General features: G+C 39.8%; 1 protein-coding gene across 2 annotated transcripts in view; it reads right to left on the reverse strand.

Annotated features, from left to right (window-relative positions):
- The window catches only part of KLHL1 (kelch like family member 1), a 262,467-nt gene that overhangs the window by 24,885 nt on the left and 212,737 nt on the right, over nucleotides 1–24,845 (reverse strand). For both annotated transcript variants that reach the window (XM_020797248.3, XM_072994740.2), the window contains exon 8: nucleotides 7,590–7,752. In XM_020797248.3, the coding sequence (XP_020652907.3) occupies nucleotides 7,590–7,752 (163 nt within the window). The remainder of the gene's footprint in view (nucleotides 1–7,589; nucleotides 7,753–24,845) is intronic.

A 24,845-nucleotide genomic window follows, 5' to 3' on the forward strand; every position in this document is an offset into this window, starting at 1 on the left:
GCAAAAATGAGTAACCTGAACCTCTCCTACCATGTACATATAACATAAATACAGACGTGACCAGTATTGCTGGGAAAAGTGGGGTGGATCAGTAGGAAAAAAGGAAAACTTAACATGAGATGGGTTGACTTAATAGAGTAACCACAATTGTTAATTTGCAAGAATTTATTGGAAAAGACAATATTGATTGACTCTTATAGTCACCACACATCAGAGGTGATGATAGCACATAGTATATCTGGAAATTTTTTCTTACTTACCAGACAATTGTATAATAACAAGACTGGTGCAATCAAAACTCAGCCACCATCATGTAAGCCCATCCCCAGCCACAAAGCAAAAAGCATTAATTTCACAGTGTGAATGAGTGCACTTCTGAATATTTATTTTCTGTTTTTAAATAATATCTATTTTTTTTAAAAAAAATACAACAGAAACAGAATCTTTTTTAAAATATCTGTTTTATCAGGAAGGAGTTAAAATTTTCTCCTTCTGAGAGTGATTTAATTTGGTCCTGACTGGAAGGGTCAAATTTCAAGTCTCCCTTCCAGGTTCTCAAGCTGAAACAATGTTTATGGTTATAACATTCACAGTGATAACCAGTTTATAAGAAACTCAGAAAGACAAGAATTTTTTGCCCTTTGAAATATTGACTCTTTTTTCAATATTACAGCTTCTGATGGCTGAATTCCTTCCAGATGCCAGGGGCTATATTAAAAAAAAGAGGCTTGGACTAACCATACTCTTTTAAGATAAGCAATTTTGGTCTTTTCAATGTATTTTATCTGTTTTAAATCTGTGCATAGAAAAAGGGCACCAGTGTCTGTATGGGAGGGGGGGGGGGGTAAAACAAATTTGCTTTTTAAAAAATCGTAACTTTAAAACTCTTTGCCCAGACATTCCAAATTGCATCACCAAGAATGCGCACACTGTCTGCTACATCTTTTCCAAATTTGGTGCTGATCCAATGTCCAATTTGAAAGTTATATATTTTTTTATTTGGGTTGCCCCCATTTTTACCATTGCCTAATGGAATGCTGATTTGCTGATCTGTTGTATAACATCTATTGTTGCACTCTCATGCAGCAATAAGTGTTGTGTCAAAGGTGTCTGGAGAAAATTTTATTGGGAGGTAAGTTGCATAATTTTATATCAGCGTAGTCCACTACGTCACAGTAGTGATGTTCACTAAAATAATACACAGATTTATCTGTGTTGGTAACTATTGCATATCCATGATTTCTGGTACTTCAACTTTTGTATCATAATACTGCATTCAGCAAACATCCCTGTCCCAATGAAATTGTTGACTAAAACTGACTTTCAACCCCAATTGTGGTAAATGTACATGTGTGCATATACACGTGCACATATACACACATTGGGGACTTATTTCTATTTGAAAAGCAATATTTATAAAAACTATGTCTTTCAAATACATTAAAAAGAGGAAGTTTCAGGTTTGTTTGGTTTGGTTTCAGGTTCTTTTGGGAAGGTTCCTCTTCTGTTTTTATTTTTTCCCATGCTGATCCTTTCATTTAGAACAAAAGATTCCAGCTCTTTCGGACTGTTTAGTTTCATTTTTTCTCCTTCATGTTATGTCTGATACTCCTCTAAAAGCTATAATAACCTGAAGCCCATAATAACACACAACCCAAGAAAAAGCAAAGCGAAGGCAACAGGGAAACAATCTTCTAAAGCAGGCAACAGTAAAACAAAGCAGCAATGCCACCAAAAAACCCATAACTCCCCCAACAAAATATGCATCTTTAACAGAACACATTCACACAATAAATTAATTGAACAACACTTTTAAAAAATAGTGAAACAGGGACCTCACTCATGCACCTGGTAAAAATAGCAAAATAAAACACACACATACCCCTTCTCAAAATCAAAGAAAAGCACACAAACAAATAAAGGCAAAAGACACCCCCTCCCCCAAATAACTAGAATAGGACCACCACTTGATATATTTTCTCTTCTTGTCTTTGGGACTAGCAGGCATAGGCAAAAATAATCCCCAAAGAAATAGGAGGGAAACCCCACAAAATGAGGCCAAAAAAGAAAACAACAACAACCCTCTTTTGTAGTTTTTTGGAGCATCTTTTGTAGTCTTCATTCATCATAACCTGAAAGTACCATCTCTCTTTATAATATCGTTTAGTAATCTTTTACTTTAGCTGATTGGCTAAATATGGTTCTAAATTTATTTTTAAAATATTATTTTAAGTACCAATTTGTGCAGTCCAAGCAACACGGTACACTTGAGCTATTCTTGAACATTCCACTAGCTTGGCTACTTAATATAGTGGAGCAACGTCAATTAGAATGTTAACTATGGTTTATGGATGGATGGACAATACATTCGCTCAGTCACGATGTCCTAGGAAGACAAGTGTTATTTTTAGATATACTGTACTAAAAAAGCAATGGATGGCTTTCAAAGGTGATATGCCTAATAATACACTTATTATGTGTGCAGTAGTAAATTTATAATGAAAATGGCTAAAAACTTTGTTATTTAATTAAATGTATCATCCTAAGCATCAGGCCCTCCTAATGTCACACTAGCTGGCAGGGTACAAGTAAAGCAGCTAGTCTATAAAGGTGGCACTGATGCAGCAATATATAACAGTCTTGCTACGCTACATAACATTCCTGGTGAGCTAAAATGTGGACAATGGTATGTTCAATGCCTTAGCTGGATGGTCCTGATCACAGAAGCCTTAGTCAGGCATTCAACATAGGGATTAAAGAAAACATGCAAGGGAAGATATGTGCCAGCCCTGGCTTTCTCCAGTCCTTTTTCTCCACATGAGTAGAGTGTGCAGATAGAACTAAATTTGAAGAAACAAACTGTTTTTACATCTATACATGAACAGAAACTCTGATTTTTCATGATTTCTAATCACAAGGAGATGCTCCATGAATAGAATCAACTCTTCCCTTCAGATTTCACTCAACACCCATGGAAAGCTGAGAGACGGTGTGGTGGGCTAGCACTCTCCCTTCCTCACGTTTTTACTTCAACTTCTTTGTTGAACAAATGAGTAGGTTTATAGAAAGACATTAATTTAGGTCAGCTTTGTGGATTCTCTATGGTATTAAAATAATCCACATGAGAGACAACCGCATTACTATCCTGAAAGCCCAGGGTGCACAGAATTTGTTTCTAGTGGGCCATGTGTCAGTTAACTACTGCCCTTCAGCCAGGGCCTGGTACTCCAAGTAGTGATTTTGATGGAAAAGCACCATTTCCGCTCTCTTTCCAGTCTTCTGACTGAAGTACCACAACTTCATCATCAGTGTGGCCTAACCAAAGACTGGGGGCAGTAAAATGAAGGCTCAAGTTGCTGCCCTGTCTGAATACTAACTCCGTAGTGCTTATCCGGGTGGCAGTGGCAGCTGATGGAAATCTTTTAGGTGTCCAGTAATAGAGATATAAAACCTCTCTTGTCTCATCTTCACATGTGAGGGTCAGGAATTGAAAAATTATTTCTACTTTCTAAAAGGGTGAGTTATTTTCTAACACTGATGGCACCAGAAGGAGAATAAAATGACTAGTGTACAAATTAAGCAAGAAGTGCAGTGGACCCTTGACTTACAGACGGCTTGACTTACAGACTTTTTGAGTTACAGACTTCTCTGGCCGCAAAATTTAGGTTTGACTTGCAGCCTGAGAATTGACTTACAGACCAGAAAAAACCAAAATGGAACAAAAACGGCCTGTTACGGGATTAATCGGTTTTCAATGCACTGTAGGTCAATGGAGACTTGACTTACAGACTTTTTGACTTGAGAACCGCCTTCCAATACGGATTAAGTTCTCAAGTCAAGACCCCACTGTAAATAATGTTTCAATGTCAACAATGCTTTGTTGCATTGGAAACACTGAATTAGAAGCATCAGAGAGGTTGCTTGCACCTTTTAAATAAAACAATTCATCAGTCATTCTGTGTATGTCTACTGTACTTTGCTTCTCCAGGGAGAATAACACTTCTGTGCAGACATAATTTGCAAAAATAATGGAGATCTTCATTGCTGAAACAAAAAAAAGTCTGCTACCAGGGGTATTGCTAGGCAGAACTCTAAAGAAGAATGAACATAAAATTCCTTGTTTTATTCTTGCCTAGAAGCAAGGAATTTCACAGTGACAAAGTTCCATGTCAGCTTATCAGGAGTTAAATCCACACGGGCTGTGATCATGCACAATCATTGCTCCGTTTGGGCAAGAAACAATGACATTCAGGAACTATATGTTTGAAACAGCTCTAGACTACTCAGCACATAACCTAATGCCTGCTAGTGAAACAAAGTGTTTGAAATAAAAATAAGATATCATGGATCTAAATACATAGAATTAAAGGCAGGTAAGAAATATTAAAATATATTGGCCGCTTTTGTGGTGTTGTTTGGTGACTGACCTGAATATGTATGAGGGCTGGCCTTCCATGCCCCACTCCATTTACTGTATTTCCTTCCTCCTTTCTTATGTTTTTCTCTGATGTGTCTTTTCTTCTAGAGTTGCAAGTATAAATTACCAGCATGCCAAAGAAACAATCACAGCTGCAGGTACATGTAGTGAGTTAGAGGAATGGATAGGCTAGGATCAAAAATAGATGTGGTTTCTATCTTATCCCTCATAAAATTAAGTAAGCATGGCATTGTAGTGAAATGCCAACAGGTGACATCATTCCTGCCTGTCCATCACAGAAACTCAAGAGGGAGGAGCCAAGGATAGGGCAGGAGAGGCAGAGTTAGAGAGAGACAGTTGGAGATGTGGAATGGCAATTAGGGTCTAGGAGAGAGTTAATGAATTGAGCTGAGAGTGTTACGAGAGGGAATTGAGAAGGTTAAACAATATTGAACAAGCAGGAATGAAATTATAAGTACTATGAGAGAGATATTGATTAAACATATATAGTAGTTCGGAATAAAAGTGATTGCCTACATGAACCAATCCGTGTTAATACCTGAAACAGTTCATATGTGATTTACCTTTATGATTTACTTGACAATAAAAGAATGTGTGTTAATTAAACCTCTGATTCCTAAGTTCAATAACCCTTAGTTTTGGCAGCACATGTGTATAACGTAATTCGTATTAGGAGAATACCTGGAGGCAGCATGAAAGAAAAAGGGTGTGATCCTTTGTGAGAGCCAAGTAAACAGGGGCAACAAGGTCGATCACCACAGGCATATTGTATACAGCAGAATAAATCCGCTGTTTGGCAGATCAGTGATCAAATATGTGGAATAGTTCTGTCTTCAACTTCTTGCTTGCCTTTGCTTTAAATCCCTATATAGTTGCACCTCCTGGTGAAAACTATTTTGCTGTAGGCTATAGACATTATATTCTAGCTGGTAGGATAGCTCAATAGCTTAGGTGCATGGCTATGGAGCCAGAGGTTGGGAGTTCAAATCTCTACTGTGCCTCCAGAGAAAAGAGCCAACCTGGGCAAACTGTACAGTCCCAGGATGCCCCCAGAAGAAGGGACTGGTAAACCACTTCTTAATAATCTGTACACCTATAAACCCTACAAAGTGTCACCATAAATCAGAATTAACTTGACCGTTATTATCTGGAATTCACATTCCAATGGGAATAATACAACTGGAAAACAGAAAAAAAGTATCACAACATGCTTCTCACTAATTTTAATTCATTATTGAGGTATAAAGATATTTTTCCTTTCCTTTGGCTGACTTCATTCCAGAGGAATAGCCATGTGAGTTTGCTACAGTGATATCCTCACCTATTGATATGTGATGTGTCCACAGACGTGTGTGTGCATGTCCATACACATAAACACACACTTCCTATGCCACTTTGAAAACTAACATCACATAGAACAACCAATTGGTTTCTTTTTGAGCTTTTGTTTTTAATTTATTTGTTAAGCATACTTCATAGTATGCTTAACAAAACACATATTTCATTTAATTCAGAGTACAGAATTCATTAAGAAAGTTAAGAACATATCATCATGTGAAAAAGAAAGTACACTCTCTTTGAATTCTATGGTTTTATATATCAGGACACAATAGAAATCATCTGAACCTTAGCAGGTAAACACAACCTCACATCATCAACAACACATGACATATTACATTGTGTCATGATTTATTTTACAAAAATAAAGACAAAATGGAGAAGCCATGTGTAAAAAACTAACTGCACCCTTACTGCTTCCATAGGAATTAAGAGGCCAGATGCTGCTAACCAAATACCCTTGAGTAATTGATCACCAGCAAGTGTGACCACCTCTATAAAAACCAAAGTTTTAGCAGTTTGCTGATCTGGAGCATTCAAGTGTGTGTTAACAAAATGCCAAGGAGGAAACACATCAGCAGTGATCAATTGTTGCTGCACATCAATCTGGAAAGGGTTATAAGGCCATTTCCAAACAATTTAAAGTCCATCATTCTACAGTGAGGAAGATTATTTGTAAGTGGAAAATATTCAAGACAGTTGCCAATCTTCCAGGATTGGATATCCAAGCAAATTCACCCCAACATCAGACAGAGAAATTGGAAAAAAAATCTCAGACTTTACAGGCCTCAGTTAGTACATGAAATGTTAATGTTCATGATAGTCCAATTAGAAAAAGCCTGAACAACTTTGGTTTGTTTGGAACAGTTGCCAGAAGAAAGCCTCTTCTCTTTAAAAAGAACATGGCAGCACAGCTTAGGTTTTCAAAGTTGCATCTGGACTAACTGCAAGACTCCTGGAACAATGTCCTTTGGACAGACGAGATCAAAGGGGAGATGATTGGCCATAATGCACAACACCACATTTGGTAAAAATGAAACAGTATATTGGCACAAAACCCTCATACCTAGTGTCAAGCATGATGGTGTAGGGGTGATGATTTGGGCTTGTTTTGCAGCCCCAGAACCTGGACACCTTGTAGCTATTGAATTGACCAAGAACTCCTCTGTAACCAATAAAGTTTTGGCCAAAATGTTCATAAAAGGAGCTGTGTTTGGTTATTTGAGATCCATTCCCAAGGCCACTATCAGGCTTGCTGAGAAGTAAGTAGCCATCCTAAACAGGTTTTGCATCCATCTTATAATGCATAATAAATGTATTAAGCTTTTGTAACCATAACATAAATTAAAGAAAAAAGATGCTAAACAAATAAAAAGAACAAATACTTGAGAGTACACAACTATCACAAACAAAGGACAAAAAAAACAAACATATGGTAGATGTGGCATATCATCCTCTACTCCAGGAATTGGTGTTTAGTCCTAGGAGGTGGAAGGAATGAAGAGGATATCATTATAAAATATATTTCAGCCAGTTGAATATTACGTATTTCTTCAAATTGGAAAACTTAATTGTGAGATCTCTTCTTCTACTATTAATCTTTTAAATGCTGTTGTAAATACTCACACATTCTATCTAAGTGTCTGTTCCTGGTGTTTAGCACATTCAGTTGTGTTTTTAACAGAAACGAATCTTGTGCATTGAGTTTTAGATAAAGGGGAGATAAATCGGACATCTAGTTAAGAACAAGATATACTGAAATCCTTAGATCTAAATGTCTTGCCAATCATTGTAATTGTAAACCCCTACTCACTTGCCATTTAAAGCTGCCACACCAACTGTGCTCCTGGCAATAGACATACTGGCGACAAATGTCCACTGTTGACTTTGGGGGTCCCACCTCTCGACTGTATTCAAATAGCTCCAGCCATCATGGCCTCCCACTGCGTAAATTGGCCCTTCAAGAACGGTAACTCCTAAAAAAGGAGAAGAGGCAGAGAAAGAAAATCACACATCCAGGAGTTGGAACAAAGCTTTGAGTAGGCTAGCAGGGATGAGGCAGGCAAACAGTCCAAGCTGCCAGCCCTGACGTAACAGTATTTGGGGCCACTTGAGGAATGCCAATGTAATGCATATTGGCATCTCTAGAAGAATAGTGCATCTGTGGCCACACAGATTTGCAAGGTGGTGACAGCACATTAAAAGAGTCAGTTCCACTCTGCTCTTGCCCAGTCCTCTCTGAACATTTCTCACCCTATCTTGAAACTGTGTCCCAAGACTCAGTATCCTGGCAAAAATCATGGAGCTTGGGGGTATACCAACCATCATGATCCCAAAGAAGGCATGATATTGATGTCATAATTTCCAGTTAAGAAGAGACAGCACAAAATGTATCAGGTGTTACGATGAGCCATCCCAACCTATTATCTTCTTGGTTCTCCAAAGTGACATTTGGAGAAAGACTTGTAAGAAAGAACTGCCGGAATGGCTAGGCAGGCTTGCAGCCCCCTTTTTTAGTTGGGTTAAGCTGAAACATGCTTGCCCTCATTTGAAATGGGGGGGGGGGTTTAAAATTTTGAAGCTAAGGGCCAGCTTGACTTTCAAGTTATTCCCAGTATGAATACTCCCACCATCTCTAGTATGAACCTAAGACAATCCATCCAGGTTCAGCTCCCTGTTTCCATCAGGGGACAGCCATGTGCTTTTGAACACTAGGAACCATAACACAAAGGTGATGGATTTTGCCTAACCTCTGATATTCATCACCATACCTCTTGCACAAAAGTTACATTTTCTACCATGGGTAATAATGTTTGGTGGGTCTAAGCTCCTTTTCTAACCTACTGCAATCATATACTTTGTGATAGCAGCATGAGTAGCCTCCATATGAAGGTATTTGTTCTAAACAAGTGAGAAGTGCAGCCTATTTGCATAATCTTTTAAGAAACAGGATACTTAATGTGTGTGTGTGTGTATATATATATCTAATTTATTTTCTGACCTCAGAACTCTTGACTGATCTTGAAGAATTCTATCTTTTGTAATGCTAATGACACTGGTAGTTTTAAGTGTTTCTCAAGTCTTCCTTCCTGAGATAGTTAAAGATGGATTTTCTGAGGCAGAACAGTAGCGTGAGACAAACTGTTCCAAAGATAACAAAGGCTAAAAGCCTGTCTTTTCACGAATGAACTTTTCAGTTCATTTATTTTAATAGCCAGAACTCAATTTATTTCTAAGTAGCCTGTAGTGAAATGTCGAGATTGTCATTCCTATTAACACGTGAATGCATTTCTGTTCTAAGGCTAAAAAAAGTCTCATTCTCTCTCCCTCCCTCTTTTCTAGTAGGTACCCTTGAAAGTAAGACAGCCTGTTGGGATGAAACACTGGCAGTTACCTCAACAATTCCTACTTCGCATTAATGACTCAACACTTAGCTATGTCCATGCCTTTTGGCAATTAGTACCTACCTGGAGCACACTGGAAGATCAGCTTATTTTTGTTGGTAATATTTTATTGAAATATGAAATATTTTGTGAAATCAATGTCCCCTGCCTTCATTTGTTTTATTTTTGCTTCTGCTGCTATGTCTTATGATTCTGATAGTAAACTGTTTGCTAGAATGTAATTGTCTTCTGCAGTGTCCTAAGAAATGTAAGTGGGCACAGAGATTTTTCTCTTCAGGCAAGTTTTCCCTGAATGACTGGCTGCCTGAGTGGGGTTTTTCAAAATGTTGTACCTTAGTATTTTGAATGTGTTTTGCTGTTGCTTTTTTTCCCATAGTGTTTGTTTTTAGTATTTATATACACACTGTTAGCTTTTATAGTGTCTTTTTAAAATATAAGCTATCTTGGGTCCTTTTAAGAGAAAGGCAGGATACAATATTTTTAATAAATAAATAAATAAATAAATGAAGTACAATTTCCTCTATATGAAATAACTTCTAGCTGACTTCTAGTAAAATCTAAAAACTGCCAATGTAAGAAATAAATGAATGTTTTTCCACAGTTTTGTTCTTGTTGCTCAAATGTCCCCCAAGTAACAGCCTGGTGGTTTGATTAGCCATTTTGATTGAGCCCTAAATATCATAAGCCATTATAACTTTTTATGTAAAGAAAGATTGCTAGGACATATTGTAAATATGATTGTTTCCCAATTATCTGAAAGATTTTTTTCTGACTTCAGGTCAGAGCAATGCTTCCCGAAATGTAAAAACTTTGCCTGAAATCCAATTGATAGTCCCATCCAAATAATACCTAATGAATCAACTGTTGAATGCAATGTCAGCACATATCTGATTGTTTCAAAGGGTCAAGTCTAGTTGGGACCAACAAATATATTCAGACTTTTATTTTTCGAACTGTAATGGGATGAAATGCCAGAGCTCTGGCAACTAAAAACACTCTTTTCTTCAGCTGCCTCACCATTTACAATGGAAAGATCATTTGACCTCTAAAGATAGGCCATTGATAATCTATAGTAATATCTAGCAGGTTTAAGTTGAAAGAGTCAGTGCTGAAAGTAGCAAATATCTTATGTTGTGCCAATCAGAAAAGAAACTGGGTCCCTTAGATAGAAAAGAAATGTATCAGCTGCCCCCTCTGGATAGTGTAGAGGTTTGTCACAACAGGGATTGTGTTTAAATGTACTGCACCAATCACCTGGATGAGGCAGGCACATTGTGTCCAGTTTTAAAAGATGTATAAATTTGGATCAGGGCTTTGCTCTGTCAAACTAAGGGAGGTGAGCAACCTTACATGGCAATGGGCCATTTCTGACTTTTTGGCAGAGCACCCCCATAAGAAATGCAGTTCCCTTCAAATTTGGAAGTGACTGAAAGTTCACTTCTAACGTTGGCCTAGTATAAACACTGACATACAGTGGTGCCTCGAGTTACGGCCATAATCCATTCCATTTATTTATTTATTTATTTATTTTATTTATCTATTTAATTTATATCCCACCTATCTAGTCAGCTCAGGACCACTCTAGGCGGCTACCAATACACAAGTGATAAAAATAAACATATATAAACAGCATAAATAAAACCTTACACAGATAGGAAAGTAATTAAGAAAGAAAGAAAGGGACATCATGGATTGTCTGGTGGGAAGGCCTGCCGAAACATCCATGTCTTCAGTTGGTTCTTAAAGATACCCAGCGAGGGAGCTCCGCGGATCCCAGGAGGTAGATTATTCCAGAGGTGAGGAGCCACCGCCGAGAAGGCCCGATTTCTTGTCTTCTCTTTCCGGGCCTCCCTCGGCGTTAGGCTCCTCAGCCTCACCTCCTGGCTCGTGCGAGTGACACGGGTAGATCTTGGTGGGAGTAGGCGTTCCGCCAGATATCGAGGCCCTAAACCGTTTAGGGCTTTATACGTAAGCATTAGCACTTTGAAGTCGATGCGGAATTGGATGGGCAGCCAATGCAATGTGGCCAGAGTGGGCGAGATATGTTGGAATTTTCTCACTCCACTAAGTAATCTGGCCGCCGCATTCTGCACCACCTGTAGTTTCCGCAGCAGCCTCAAAGGAAGTCCCACGTAGAGCGCATTACAGTCGTCTAATCTTGTGATTACGAGCGCATGTACCAAGGTGAGTGCCCCCACATCAAGGTATGGCCGCAGCTGGGCTATCCGCCTGAGATGAAAGAAGGCGGTGCGGACCACCGACGCCACCTGTGAATCCATGGTGAGCGCTGGGTCCAGATGGATCCCCAAGCTGCAGACCCCATCCCTAATGGGCAGAGTCACCCCCCCCAAGGAGAGGGAGTTTCCCAAATCCCCAACTGTGGGAGGACCCACCCTCAGTACCTCCGTCTTGTCCGGGTTCAGCCTCAGCCCGTTCTCCTGCATCCATTTCAGTACGGTCTCCAGGCAGCGCTGAAGGCACAGAACGGCATCTCCTGCAGTTGGCAAAAAGGAGATGTAGAGCTGAGTGTCATCCGCATACTGATGGCACAAGGCTCCACACCCCCTGATGACCCCACCCAGCGGCCTCATATAGATGTTAAATAGCACTGGGGAGATGATCGACCCCTGTGGAACCCCACAATTGAGACTCCACGGGGCCGAAATACTCTCCCCAAGCTGCACTCTCTGGGGGTGGTCCTTCAAGAAGGAACGGAGCCAGGCCAATGCCAGACCACCAATTCCCAACTCGGAGAGCCTCCCCAGGAGGATACCATGGTCAATGGTATCAAAGGCCGCTGAGATATCGAGGAGGACCAGCAGAGACATTTTGCCCCGTCGGCCTCCCTCAATAGGTCATCACACAGGGCGACCAATGCTATTTCAGTACCATAGCGCGGCCTGAAGCCCGACTGAAATGGATCCAGGGCATCTGTTTCATCCAGGAGCGCCTGAAGCTGGTTGGCCACCACCCTCTCAACTACCTTGCTTAGGAAAGAAACGTTGGCGACGGGCCTATAGTTGCCAATTTCGTCCGCCGCCAAACTAGGTTTCTTCCTAATGGGCCTAATGAGTGTGTAATTCAGGGCAGATGGAAATCTGCCCTCAAGGAGAGACCCATTAATTATAGCCGTAGCCCATTCAGTTGTTAACGGCCTGGCTGCTTTGATTAGCCAGGCCGGGCAAGGGTCAAGGGAGGAGGTGGTCGCATGACAGTGATCAAGCACCCTGGCCACAGTGTCAGGCGTAACAGGCTGAAAGGTGTCAAGAATCACCGGGCAAGACGGAGCGCTGGACATCTCTGCTCGACTCACTGTATTCAAAAAAGGAGAGAGGTTCCGGCGGATGGCCTCCACTTTTGATTTAAAAAAATGCTGCAAATTGGTCTGGCGAAAAACTAGGGGGAGGCCCATCACCCAGACCAATTCCGGATAGGTCGCGTACTATACGGAATAATTCCACCTGCTGATTAGACGCCTCGCTTATCCGGTTAGCGAGGTATGATCTACTGGCAGCCTTTACCTTGGCAAGGTAAAGGTTAGTAGCGACCTTGACAGCTATCCAGTTAAAATCCGTCGGGTCCTTTCTCCATTTGCGCTCTAGCCATCTCCTGACCCGCTTCAGCGCCCGGATGTCCTGATTAAACCAGGGCGCCAGGCGGTTTCTGCGGCGGAGAGGGTGTTTAGGAGCGATCGTGTCTACAGCCCTAGCTGCGGCGGTGAACCAGCCGTCAACCAGAGCCTCGACAGGAGCACCAGCCAGGTCAGCCGTGACACCTCTCATGGCATCCTGGAATCCAATCGGATCCAGTAGCCTTCGAGGGCAGACCATAACAATAGGCCTCTGCTCCCTGTGAGGGGAGATGGACGTAACTCAAAATGGTCATAAGTCGAAGCACCATTTCCCATAGGAATGAAATGAAATGTGATTAATCTATTCTGGCCAAAGAAAAAATCACCAAAAAAATCACTGCAAGACTCATTGGAAACATGATTAATTCCTTCTGGTCGAAGGGGGGGGGAGAAAAGCAATCAAGCGTGCAAGACCCATTGGAAATGCACAAAGAAGGTCGGAAATGTGAAGAAAACAAAGGAAAAAGCAAGGGAAGCATTCAAGACCCATTGGAAATGGGGGAACCCCAAAAAAGCAACCAAGCCCCCCAAGTCCCATTGGAAACAGGGGGAAAAACGACAACAAACAACCTCCCCAAGACCCATATGAAATGGGGGAAAATCCAAAAAACAAAGAAACCCCCCAACAACCATCACAGCACAGACACATATCCCCCCAGCCCAAAGCCACACTGCAAAAACACCCAGAACAGTTTTTTAAAATAAAAAAAGCACTTTACCTTACCAGGCAGCCTGAAGCCTCCATGCAAACACATACACACACACTCAAAAGCAGAAGCGAGGCAGCCCCAAGCCTCTTCTGATTGCACACTCTCTAACTGCTGGGCTGAAAGAGCTACAAAGCAGCAGCCTTGTCACCACCTACAGTTAGCAATTTGAATTTCCCACCTTTTTCCTTCCCTTTTCTGCCCAGAAGTGGAAGCTATGATCGCAAGTAGAAGCAAAATTTTGCGGCTGATTGTAACATGAAATGGTCATAGGTAGGGACGTTCGTAAGTCGAGGCACCACTCTATATGATGTGCCTGGTTTTAGACAGCTGCTACTCCTTTTTTTAGTTTATTTTTTTTCAAAAAGGGAGGAGCTCAAATGGGGTAGGGGACCACAAAAACGTAACACAGAGCTGCATGAAGCATATGTTGCCTCTCCAATTATGGGCTACTGTGATATGAGTGCAGCTGGGCACTTCTGATTTTATAATATATATCTAGTTTGTAGCTAATGCAGTTGCTTCCACTGAAGGCTAATGACCACAAAACAGGATTCTCAAACTAAAAACCATGGCTTAGTTGATAAACCATAAACCTTCCATCCATGCACTTTAACTTCAACCTCTATACATAAGGAGTAAAAATTATTATTTTTTTAACATAGAAGCATGCACTCTGTTTTTTCTGATATACCTCAGTAGGTTGGAGCACCTGTTCATGGAGCCAGGAGTTTGAATAGCTCACTGTACCTCATGGGAGAAGAGTCACACAAGATCTCCCAGAGCATGTGTAGCTGATGAGGTTATGTGCCTTGCCGCCCATGTGGCCTATGGTCTCAGAAGGAGGGCTGGAATTAGTATACCACTTCTGAATAGTTTAAACCTAAGCAATTCTAGGTGGTTTGTCATAATCTGAAAATGACATGACACATAACTAATTTAAACATTGCACACATTGTAGTTCCACAATATTTTATATTCACTATTTAAAAAGCCTACCTCACATTGATACTTCCTTGTCTTTCCTCTTTTCACATATATTTTGTCTTTCTGCTGTTGATCAGGTCCACATAACAGGTTTTATCTTCTCACGCTTGGTCACTCAAAGCTCTATTCACTCACGATTGATTTCACAGGAGAAAATATTTTATGATGTAGAACAATGTTTATGGAAATGTTTTGGTAATGGAAATACTTTGAAAACAGAATATTTTTTAAAAATTACCTCCATGTGATTAAGACTTCTGAATAGATCTGGTAGATGAAAATATAAGCTACAATTCTGCACATGGTACTTACTTTCAAAAATTCCTTGTTTGGTATCTCTTTTGGGGAAGGAAGCAATTGTCCTGGGTAAAGGACATCATAAATAGCCACAACCTTTTTCATTCACAGTGAAAAGGGGTGTCTCAACGCATCAAGATCACTTTTCAAAAACTATCAACTGCTGTAAGATATTTGGCTGGTTTTCATGAGAATAAAAAGATCAGTTCTCTTTTTATCACTAGCAGCCTTTTCCAAAAAAAATGAAGAAAGAAAAAAAAGAAAAGAAAAAAAAGGCAAAATTGGAGAAAAGGTGGAAAAAGTGGCTCATTTGAACATTTAGCTTTCAGGCTTCTCAGAATCTCAAAGACAGCCGACTCGGGGTTGAACAAAGAAAAGTTTCCCGTCCTTCACCCACCCTGCTACGTCTTGACAGTTATGTCTGTAGATCAGATGTTCTGCAATAGGGTTGGGCAACTGAGATCATCTACCCAGTTATTCATTTTAGCCTACAACTTCAAACTGTCTTAGGAAGCACAGCCAATTTTAAGGAATCATGTGATCTTCAGTTCAAAACATCTGGAGGTTCACACTTGCTCACCATGTTAGATACAGAATAAATGAGTGATAAAAGGAATGGGCCCACTAGGCTCACCTAAATTAACTGTCCACATCAGTTAGTTTACTTCCCATCTTCATAGAGTGACATCATCACTGACTGTAACTCCTTGATTTGGAAGAAAAACCTGAGCAACTTGCATTGTGGTCCTCGGATTCTCCTCCTACTCAGATTGTAAAGAGTATTGAAAACAATTCCTCTTTCCCTGTCTGCCTGCTCTCTTCTGTCTTTCTGCTATAACTTAAGGCAGGTAGCAACTGTGACACCAGCAGAAGCATCAGGAATTGTTGGGAAAGGTCACTTGAGGCTTCCCTTCCTAGTGCCTTCAGAAGCCATTAGAATTATTTTTATAGAAATCAGTTACTCCTTGCAGGTCAATTCCAGAATGCTACTCGTATTACATGCCAAAGGAGTCACAAGCCATGAGAAAAGTACTGTTTCCAGGTTCTGCAATAGTGTTTCTACAACATTTTGTAGAATATTTCTATATTTTGCTACCGCAGTTGCTAGATTGTGAGAAAATGATGACACATTGTACAAGGCTCATGCAACAGTTCGGAATGATGGTCAGATTCTGTGCCATTTCAGCAACATCATTGGAAGCGTGGCCAAAACAAGGTTCAAATAATTTGATTATCAGTCTGATTTTAGCAGATTGGAACATAGTTTAACAATTGGAACTTTGCACATTTCTGTGGGAGCATAGGCCCATCACTGATCAGAAATCTGGGCATGAACTTAATGCTTCTATAATCATAGATAAGCTCAGAATGTATACAGATTAACTTTAGCTACCACAAAGGCTTTATGCTGAGATAAGAGGATGAAAAGGAAGTTTTTTCCCCTCTGACAGTGGCCCACTATTAAAAAAATAGGCTTGAAGGACCCTGACTTTGTTGCATTCAACAGCTGTATAGACATTTATGTATCATTTAGTATTATGACTGAAATGTTATGTTTTTAAGATACAAAACCCAAATCTATTAGATGTTTGTTTATTTTTATAGATTTCTGCACTGCATTATATTAATCTCAATATGAAAATACTGAGATTGGTTAAAGGAGAGGACTTCCTTACTAGCTTGTAAAACTTCTTATAAACTTTTTTATTCTAACTTTAATAGGAAAACTTAATTAAAGGTTGTTTAATGTTGCTAAGAGCTGGAGAAGCAGCTTTTATTAAATATGCTGGCCCTCAGGGTTTGAAAAATAAATTGCATGAGAAGTATTGTTATTCTTTGGAAAGTAATAAACCTACAGAGGTTGTCTAAAAATATCTTAGGACTTCAGTTTGATCACGTATACTGAAAGTTTAAACATACCAGGGTCTAAGCAATTTTATCCGGACATATATCAGTGCCTTTAATGCGTTTTTTTTAAAAAAATAATCAATATGCAGATAAAGGAGATTAAAATATGGAGAGATCTGTCCTATATAGGCAGAGATAGGTTTTCTTTGTTCTAATTCAGATAGTGAGAAACCTTAACTCTATTCAGAAGTTTAACAAAGGGTTAACTTAAAAGTTCTCTCTCTCTCTCTCTCTCTCTCTCTCTCTCTCTCTCTCTCTCTCTCTCTCTCTCTCCCTGTTCAGGCATTAATGAATTAAGTCACATTCACATGCTTAGATAGAAGCATCAAACAAGGAAGGGCAGAGCTAGATGCTCCCCTCTTAAGTATGTTGAAGAGACTGCATTCATTCATGCGTGAATAGGTTTTGTGTCTCCTTAAGCAAATGAGTTTGGACACCCACTGGAAGCAAAAGTCATATTAGCATGAACTGACCACATTTCAATAAATCATGATCATCACATTTATGGTGACAGAATTACCAACATGTGTTGCTTGCTTTGAATCATCCAGAACAAGGAAGACCTCATTATTAAGAGATCTACAATAAAAGTCCATCAACAGGAAAATCTTTGTATCTCACTCATTTTCTTGGCAGTTTTGGGCAATTTATTATTCATTATAATGTCTATGTTAACAACAGTGCACATTTTATAATTTTCTTGTCCTTTCCTTCTCATGAGTGCTATAACTCTGCCTTAACAATGACAATGGAATGGTTTCCACAAGGGGTAAATCATTAATTCACTTGTAGTGCCTATTTCATTGACAAATTACAAACATGGCAGTGACCAATGATGACTATATTAAAAGTCTGCATGCAGGGTCTTATGGATATCTTTAAAATTAATGTTAAGTATTTTGAATGTTTTTAAAGAAAAATAGTTTCCTCAGGCAATTTGTTACAAATCATTTTCACTTATGTTGAAAATGAAGGTTATGATTCCTGTAAGTCAGTGCTCTTATTTAATTTATTTAGCTTCAGGTTCAGATCATTAATGTTACAAAATTATTTTGTAACATTAGATCTAGTCAAAATTGGCAAAGAATCAAAAATATTTACAAGGGATTAGCACAAAACATTATAGAGCAAAGCTCAAAATCATTTATTTGATTTACTTTAAAACATTTATATCCTGCTATTCCTCTGGTCAAGTGGGCCGTAGAAAGCCTGGCTAACAATAAGGCCAGTGGAGGTGATGGCATTCCAGTTGAACTATTTAAAATATTAAAAGATGAGGCTGTTAAGGTGCTACATTCAATATGCCAGCAAGTTTGGGAAACCCAACAGTGGTCAGAGGATTGGAAAAGATCAGTCTACATCCCAATCCCAAGGAAAGGCAGTGCCAAAGAATGCTCCAACTACCGCACAATTGCACTCATTTCACACGCTAGCAAGGTTATGCTCAAAATCCTCCAAGGTAGGCTTCAGCAGTATGTGGACCGAGAATTCCCAGAAGTACAAGCTGGATTCCGAAGAGGCAGAGGAACTAGAGACCAAATTGCTAACTTGTGCTGGATTATGGAGAAAGCCACAGAGTTCCAGAAAGATATCTACTTCTGCTTCATTGACTATGCAAAAGCCTTTGACTGTGTGGACCACAGCAAACTATGGCAAGTTCTTAAAGAAATGGGAGTGCCTGACCACCTTATCTACCTCCTGAGAAACCTATATGTGGGACAGGAAGCAACAGTTAGAACTGGACATGGAACAACTGATTGGTTCAAAATTGGGAAAGGAGTACAACAAGGCTGTATATTGTCCCCCAGCTTATTTAACTTATATGCAGAATACATCATGCGGAAGGCTGGACTGGAGGAATCCCAAGCTGGAATTAAGATTGCCGGAAGAAATATCAACAACCTCAGATATGCAGATGATACCACTCTGATGGCAGAAAGTGAGGAGGAATTAAAGAACCTTGTAATGAGAGTGAAAGAGGAGAGTGCAAAAAACGGTCTGAAACTCAACATCAAAAAAACTAAGATCATGGCCACTGGTCCCATCACCTCCTGGGAAATAGAAGGGGAAGACATGGAGGAAGTGACAGATTTTATTTTCCTGGGCTCCATGATCACTGCAGATGGTGACAGCAGCCACGAAATTAAAAGACGCCTGCTTCTTGGGAGGAAAGCGATGACAAATCTTGACAGCATCTTAAAAAGCAGAGACATCACATGGCCAACAAAAGTCCGCATAGTCAAAGCTATGGTTTTTCCTGTAGTGATGTATGGAAGTGAGAGCTGGACCATAAAGAAAGCAGACCACCGAAGAATTGATGCTTTTGAATTGTGGTGCTGGAGGAACAAACCTATCAGTTCTAAAGGAAATCAACCCTGAGTGCTCACTGGAAGGACAGATCCTGAAGCTGAGGCTCCAGTACTTTGGCCATCTCATGAGAAGAAAAGACTCCTTGGAAAAAACCTTGATGTTAGGAAAGTGTGACGGCAAGTGGAGAAGGGGACGACTGAGGATGAGATGGCTGGACAGTGTCTGCGAAGTAACCAACATGAATTTGGCACAACTCCGGGAGGCAGTGGAAGATAGGAGGCCTGGCATGCTCTGGTCCATGGGGTCACGAAGAGTCGGACACAACTAAACGACTAAATGAAATAAATTCCTCTGCAAAGTTTAAAAGAGCTTATTATGTGTGTGTGTGTGTGTTTCGTGAAGAAATGTAAATACCATTTGATTCACAAACACTAGGAACAGGAAGAGCTGTAAAAATAACAGTTGAACATCCATCAACATATTTTAATTATTTAAAGCACAAAGACAATTTAACATAGTAAATGAAAATTGCACACTAGGTTTCCAGAAGAATGAAGGCTTTTATAAGACTTCTGAATAAAGAAGTTAGATGAGTCTCTCTTCTCTTTTACATAGGTAAAGGTAAAGGTTCCCCTTGATATTTAGTTCAGTCGTGTCCGACTCTAGCAGTGGTGCTCATCCCTGTTTCCAAGCCATAGATCCAGCATTTGTCCGTAGACAGTTTCCGTGGTCACGTGGCCAGTGCAACTAGACACAGAATGCTGTTACCTTCCCACCGAGGTGGTACCTATTTATCTACTCGTATTTACATGCTTTAGAACTGCTAGGCTGGCAGGAGCTGGGACAAGCGACGGGCGCTCACTCCGTCGCGTGGATTCAATCTTATGACTGTTGGTCTTCCAACCTTGCAGCACAGAGGCTTCTGCAGTTTAACCTGCAGTGCCACACGTCCCTACTCTTTTACATAGGTTATTTTCAAATTTCAAATTTGTATTTTTGTTGTTATGTATGTGTTCTTTTGTGTATTTTTTTTGTATAAAATAAAAATTAAGTTAAAAAAAAAAACAAATTTCAGTACATTTCTTGAGACATGAATTGGAATGAAGGTAGGATATATCCCAGTATTGCCTAAATTGGGTTGCTCATATTTGTGGCTATCTAGAGATAGGGTGCTTCCACTCAAGGGGATAGTTCTGCAAAGAAGAAGACTAGCACTACAGCGCCATTGCTTTTCTGTTTGCACACCGTCTTCTGAACATCAATACCATTTTGATTACCATAGTCTATTAAGTTCTGACCACATGGGGTGTGTGTGGTGTGAAACATATATAGCTGTGTGGATGCAAGAACCATGGTTCTACTCCCTCTTTTCCTATTTTTTCACAGGTTGTTTGTATATTGGGTGTATCTAAATTTGCATGGAGTCTGAAAATACCAGAAATGATTCAATGACTGAAATCTTGTTGCTTAGTTAGTTATATTTTACTTAAGCACAGTAAACAGAAATCTACTAGCAAAATCAAAAGATAGGAGTGCCCCAAACAACAACAACAAAATATAACTAAGAGACCAGACTTCAGATCAGCACCAAATTTGGCACAGCTGTAGCAGAATGTCTGCTCTTCCTCTGTGCCAACTTTGGGGACATTTGGGCAAAGAGTTTTCAAGTTGTGAATTGTTTAAAAAAGTAACATGGTTTTACCCCCATGCAGAACCAAGTGACCATTTCCTCAGTCGCTCTTAAAAATAAAACTTCAGTTTTAACCTCTTTCTCTTTGTCCACAGGAATTTAACTTCTTTCTCTTCCTTCAAAGGAATCTGAGCATTCCTGGCTCTAATTTAGACCCTTTAATTACTGGTCTTTGACCCTTAAAATTTCTGAAATTGCTCATTTTTAAAATAACTTCTGAAAATACCAAAGGATCTATTTGCGTAGCACAGCATTCTGGCCAATCAGAATGTGCCTGGAGCCAGGCCACGGGGCAGGTGTCTGCGACTATTAACCCTGCCCTTTGTGGCTTTGAATGATCTCAAATCATACTTTACCTGGTTTACTCATGAGTAGGTTTATCCAGTTTACTCATAAGTTTATGGATGCACGTTATTTTATATGAGTGTTAGATGTAAATAAATAAATAAATAAATAAATGTTATCCTCCCTAAACCAATGTCAGATCATGGATGCCTTTTACACTCATAGATTACACCTCAGAAATCATGGATCCTTTAACGCATGGCTTTGCAGTGGTGCAAAAACATGCATCTGAAGCACGGATTCTTGTAGATTTGCCTGATCACCCTCAAACCACTCTCCAAATATAGGCCACATCTGTGCCCACAGGCTACACCACAGAAATCATGGGTCTCCCAGTGCATGGCTTTGCAGTGGTGCAAAAAGGCACAGAAGTAACAACAGCAATAGCAACGGCAATAACAATAATAACAACCTTTGAACTGCAGAGCTGGAAGGGATCCTACAGATCATCAAGTCCAGTCCCTGACAAGGAGGCATCATGAGGAACGGAAGTAAACCATGGAGGTATCCAGCAGTTCTCGGAGCTACATAGTTTTTACATAGGACCATCACCAAACCACTGTCCAGTCAAGCCCACAGACTACATCACAGGAATGATGGGTCCTCCAACACATAGTTTTGCAGTGGTGCAAAACATGGATCTGATATATGGATCCTCATGGAGCCACATGATTTTTAACTAGGATGATCCCCAAACCACTGTCCAGCCATAGGCCCCATTTATGCTAATAGATTAAAAAAATCATGATTCCAGAGACATTCTGATTGAGCAGACAGCTATAGAATGTTCACATTTCTATAATATGTACATGGTATGATAGACTCAGGTTACTCATTTTTGCTCGAGTGAGAGTTTAGACTAGACTTTATTGAGCACCCACTTTTCTGCTTTGCTGACTGTCTTTAGTATCTCTACTAACACCATATTTCAAGTGACTTCATTTTCACACGTCTTTCTTCACGATTTTCCTTTCACATATATACATGATTTTGACTTTGCTTTTTCTTTGCTAATTCCAACCTCTTCCTTTTTTAATTATTATTGTAGAGAGCTAAGGGAAATCTTTAGGAAAACATATACACAACATATCCATAGAGATTTTGGTCCAATACAGATTTTCTTCCTCTGCTTGCAGATTGGAAACTGGAATATAGCTTTCCAGTCTGTGTTTGACAGAGTGAACATAGCAACATTAGTTCAACCAAGATATTAAAGAGTGTGTATTAGAGAAGGTCATGAACCTCAGTTTGGAGATTTGTGCCACTTCATCAGTATAGTGTCACAGGTGTACCCATGATTCAAAAAGACAGGGCTGTAAAATATCATGCCCAGATTTCCAGTAGGAAAAAGGATGCCAAGCTTTACATAGCAAAGGAGAGACTGAATGCTGACAACACCAATGGCAGCAGTCAAGACGGTCTACAGCATATCATATTCTGCTCACTACCATTCCCACCTGTTGAAAAACAGCTCTGACAATCACTTTGTGTTTGGGTGAGAAGTGGTTAACTGATTATTATTTTTTTTAAAAAAAGGAGTCAGCTTCTGGGATTTTCCCATGTGTGGTGACCGTTAGTCTGTGGAGTGTCTAGAGGTTCCATGATTCCCCATACTATTTCACATATAGAAGAAAAACCTTAAAGAGTCTGTTCAAAATTTGTGGCCTGGTACTACCAGTGTGCTGATGGCACTGTATGCATATGTGCGTGTGCGTGTACACAAATATATACCCACAAATCCAATCAGAAATTTCCTTTATATAGAATTACCCAGTGGTAGAGGATTCCAAAAGTTAAGCATATGTGTATATATATCTTTAAGCTTTCTGCATAGGGAGTATAAAACAGTGTTACTTCTAAAAAGTCATAACCCTTCGGCCCATTGGTAGGAGTCAGTCTGCTCTTGTTCTATGCCAAATTTGGGGATTTTTGGGCAAAGGGTTGTTCAGTTATGACTTTTCCTTTGTGTTTGGACAAGAAATGGTTAATTGATGAAAAAAGGAGTCTGCTTCTTCTGTTTTCCCTTTGTGGTGTCACTTTATGAATGATAGTGAGCACAGAGGTTATCTGGAGACCTTCTTGGTATCTGGAGACCATCTTGACTGCTGCTATGAATGTTGTGAATATTCAGGCTGCATTTTGCTATGTGAAGCCTGGCCTCCTTTTTCCTGCTAGCAATGTAGGCACTATATTGTGCAACAATATGAGGCCATTGCCTGGCATTTTGAGTTGTGGATACAGAAGCACAGTATCTTAAATTCTTAAACCAGAGGTTTTTTGAAGAATTGAATAGGGTTCTAGCCCATATGTTTAACACCTGCATAATTCTGTTTTAACTAAAATACTTTCTTCAGTTCACACTATCTGCATACATAAACACCATTTTTTAAGGATATGCTAATGTCTAAGATTAAAGGCAAAACTCTTCAGAGGGAAGGAGTGTAGCCCAAGAAGCAGTTCTGCACAGAATGGAATCAAAGCACTCAAACACATCACACCTTCCTAAGGGAAAACTCCATTCTGCCACCTGGCCTTGATTCCACTTTTTCTTTTTAATAGTAGAGTTCTTTCACATATTGTCTAATTTTCTGCAGCAACAAACACAGACACATAGAGCACTTAGAAAACAAAGGTTGATTGGAAATGAATCACAATATTGTCTGATCACACCACTTTCCCCATTTAATGAAAACAGAGCTTATTTTACAATAAATGTCTCTACCACAAAAGTTCTCTCTATATATTATGAATTGTCATGGCTTGTTCATTATTTTTTATCGGACTTCTTCATGATATTATCCAATCAATAGCTGATATCTTCTCTATGTTTTTGGCATCTCTTTTTAAACTAACACATGTCTTGCATTTTGGAGAAGAAAAAAATTTAGATGGATTAACTTTGCTCTATAGCCTTTCCTGGAGGTGTGCATCCAGCAGGTTAGCCTATTTTCATATATTTACTTTAGCACATCTTCACTATTACCTTTTATATTGTCAATATTTTTCTAACATGGTAATCACTTATAGTCCGTGTGCTTATTTTTGATAAAAGAATACATGACAGTCTTTTGATGTGCACTCAAATGCCTAGTAGTATCTTTTTTCCATCTTAATGTGGTGGGCTGGTTTGAGTGTGTCAGAGAAGCCAGGAGCACTACTATCAGGAAGCTAGACTCAATTATGACCCTGAACACCCAGCAGGGTCACCTAAGTAGAGAGAGAGATACCGGACAAAGATGCATCAACCCTCCTTAGGAGTAACACACGCATAAGCAGAAGAGAATGGATAGTTCCAGTGGTGATGGCAGATATTGAGCAGCAGCAGAAGCTATAGATCAGTGGTCCCCAACCTTCGGCCTCCAGATGTTCTTGGACTTCAACTCCCAGAAATCCTGGCCAGCAGAGGTGGTGGTGAAGGCTTCTGGGAGTTGTAGTCCAAGAACATCTGGAGGCCCAAGGTTGGGGACCACTGCTGTAGATGACACTGGTAGAGGATTTTTCACAGAGAATGGCAGCAAAACATAAGCTACCTTTTTTTAGTAGTGAGCAGAAGAAAGCAATGGTAAACCACCACTGAACCTTTATTACCCTGAAAACTCTATGATGAGTAAGTCCAAATGCTAGTCCAAAGAGACAGTGGTAAAGATGAGATTTCCATGTTGGAAAGCAGAGGCCCTGGAATATGGAGCCCATATATAACTGGATAATGAAACAAAACTGGATTCTATGTATCTCACAAATGATGGCTTACAATCTGTTGCTCAATGCAGTACTTGTTGGTAGAATAATA

Source organism: Pogona vitticeps, chromosome 3 (assembly GCF_051106095.1).
Source record: "Pogona vitticeps strain Pit_001003342236 chromosome 3, PviZW2.1, whole genome shotgun sequence".
Taxonomy (NCBI): domain Eukaryota; kingdom Metazoa; phylum Chordata; class Lepidosauria; order Squamata; family Agamidae; genus Pogona; species Pogona vitticeps.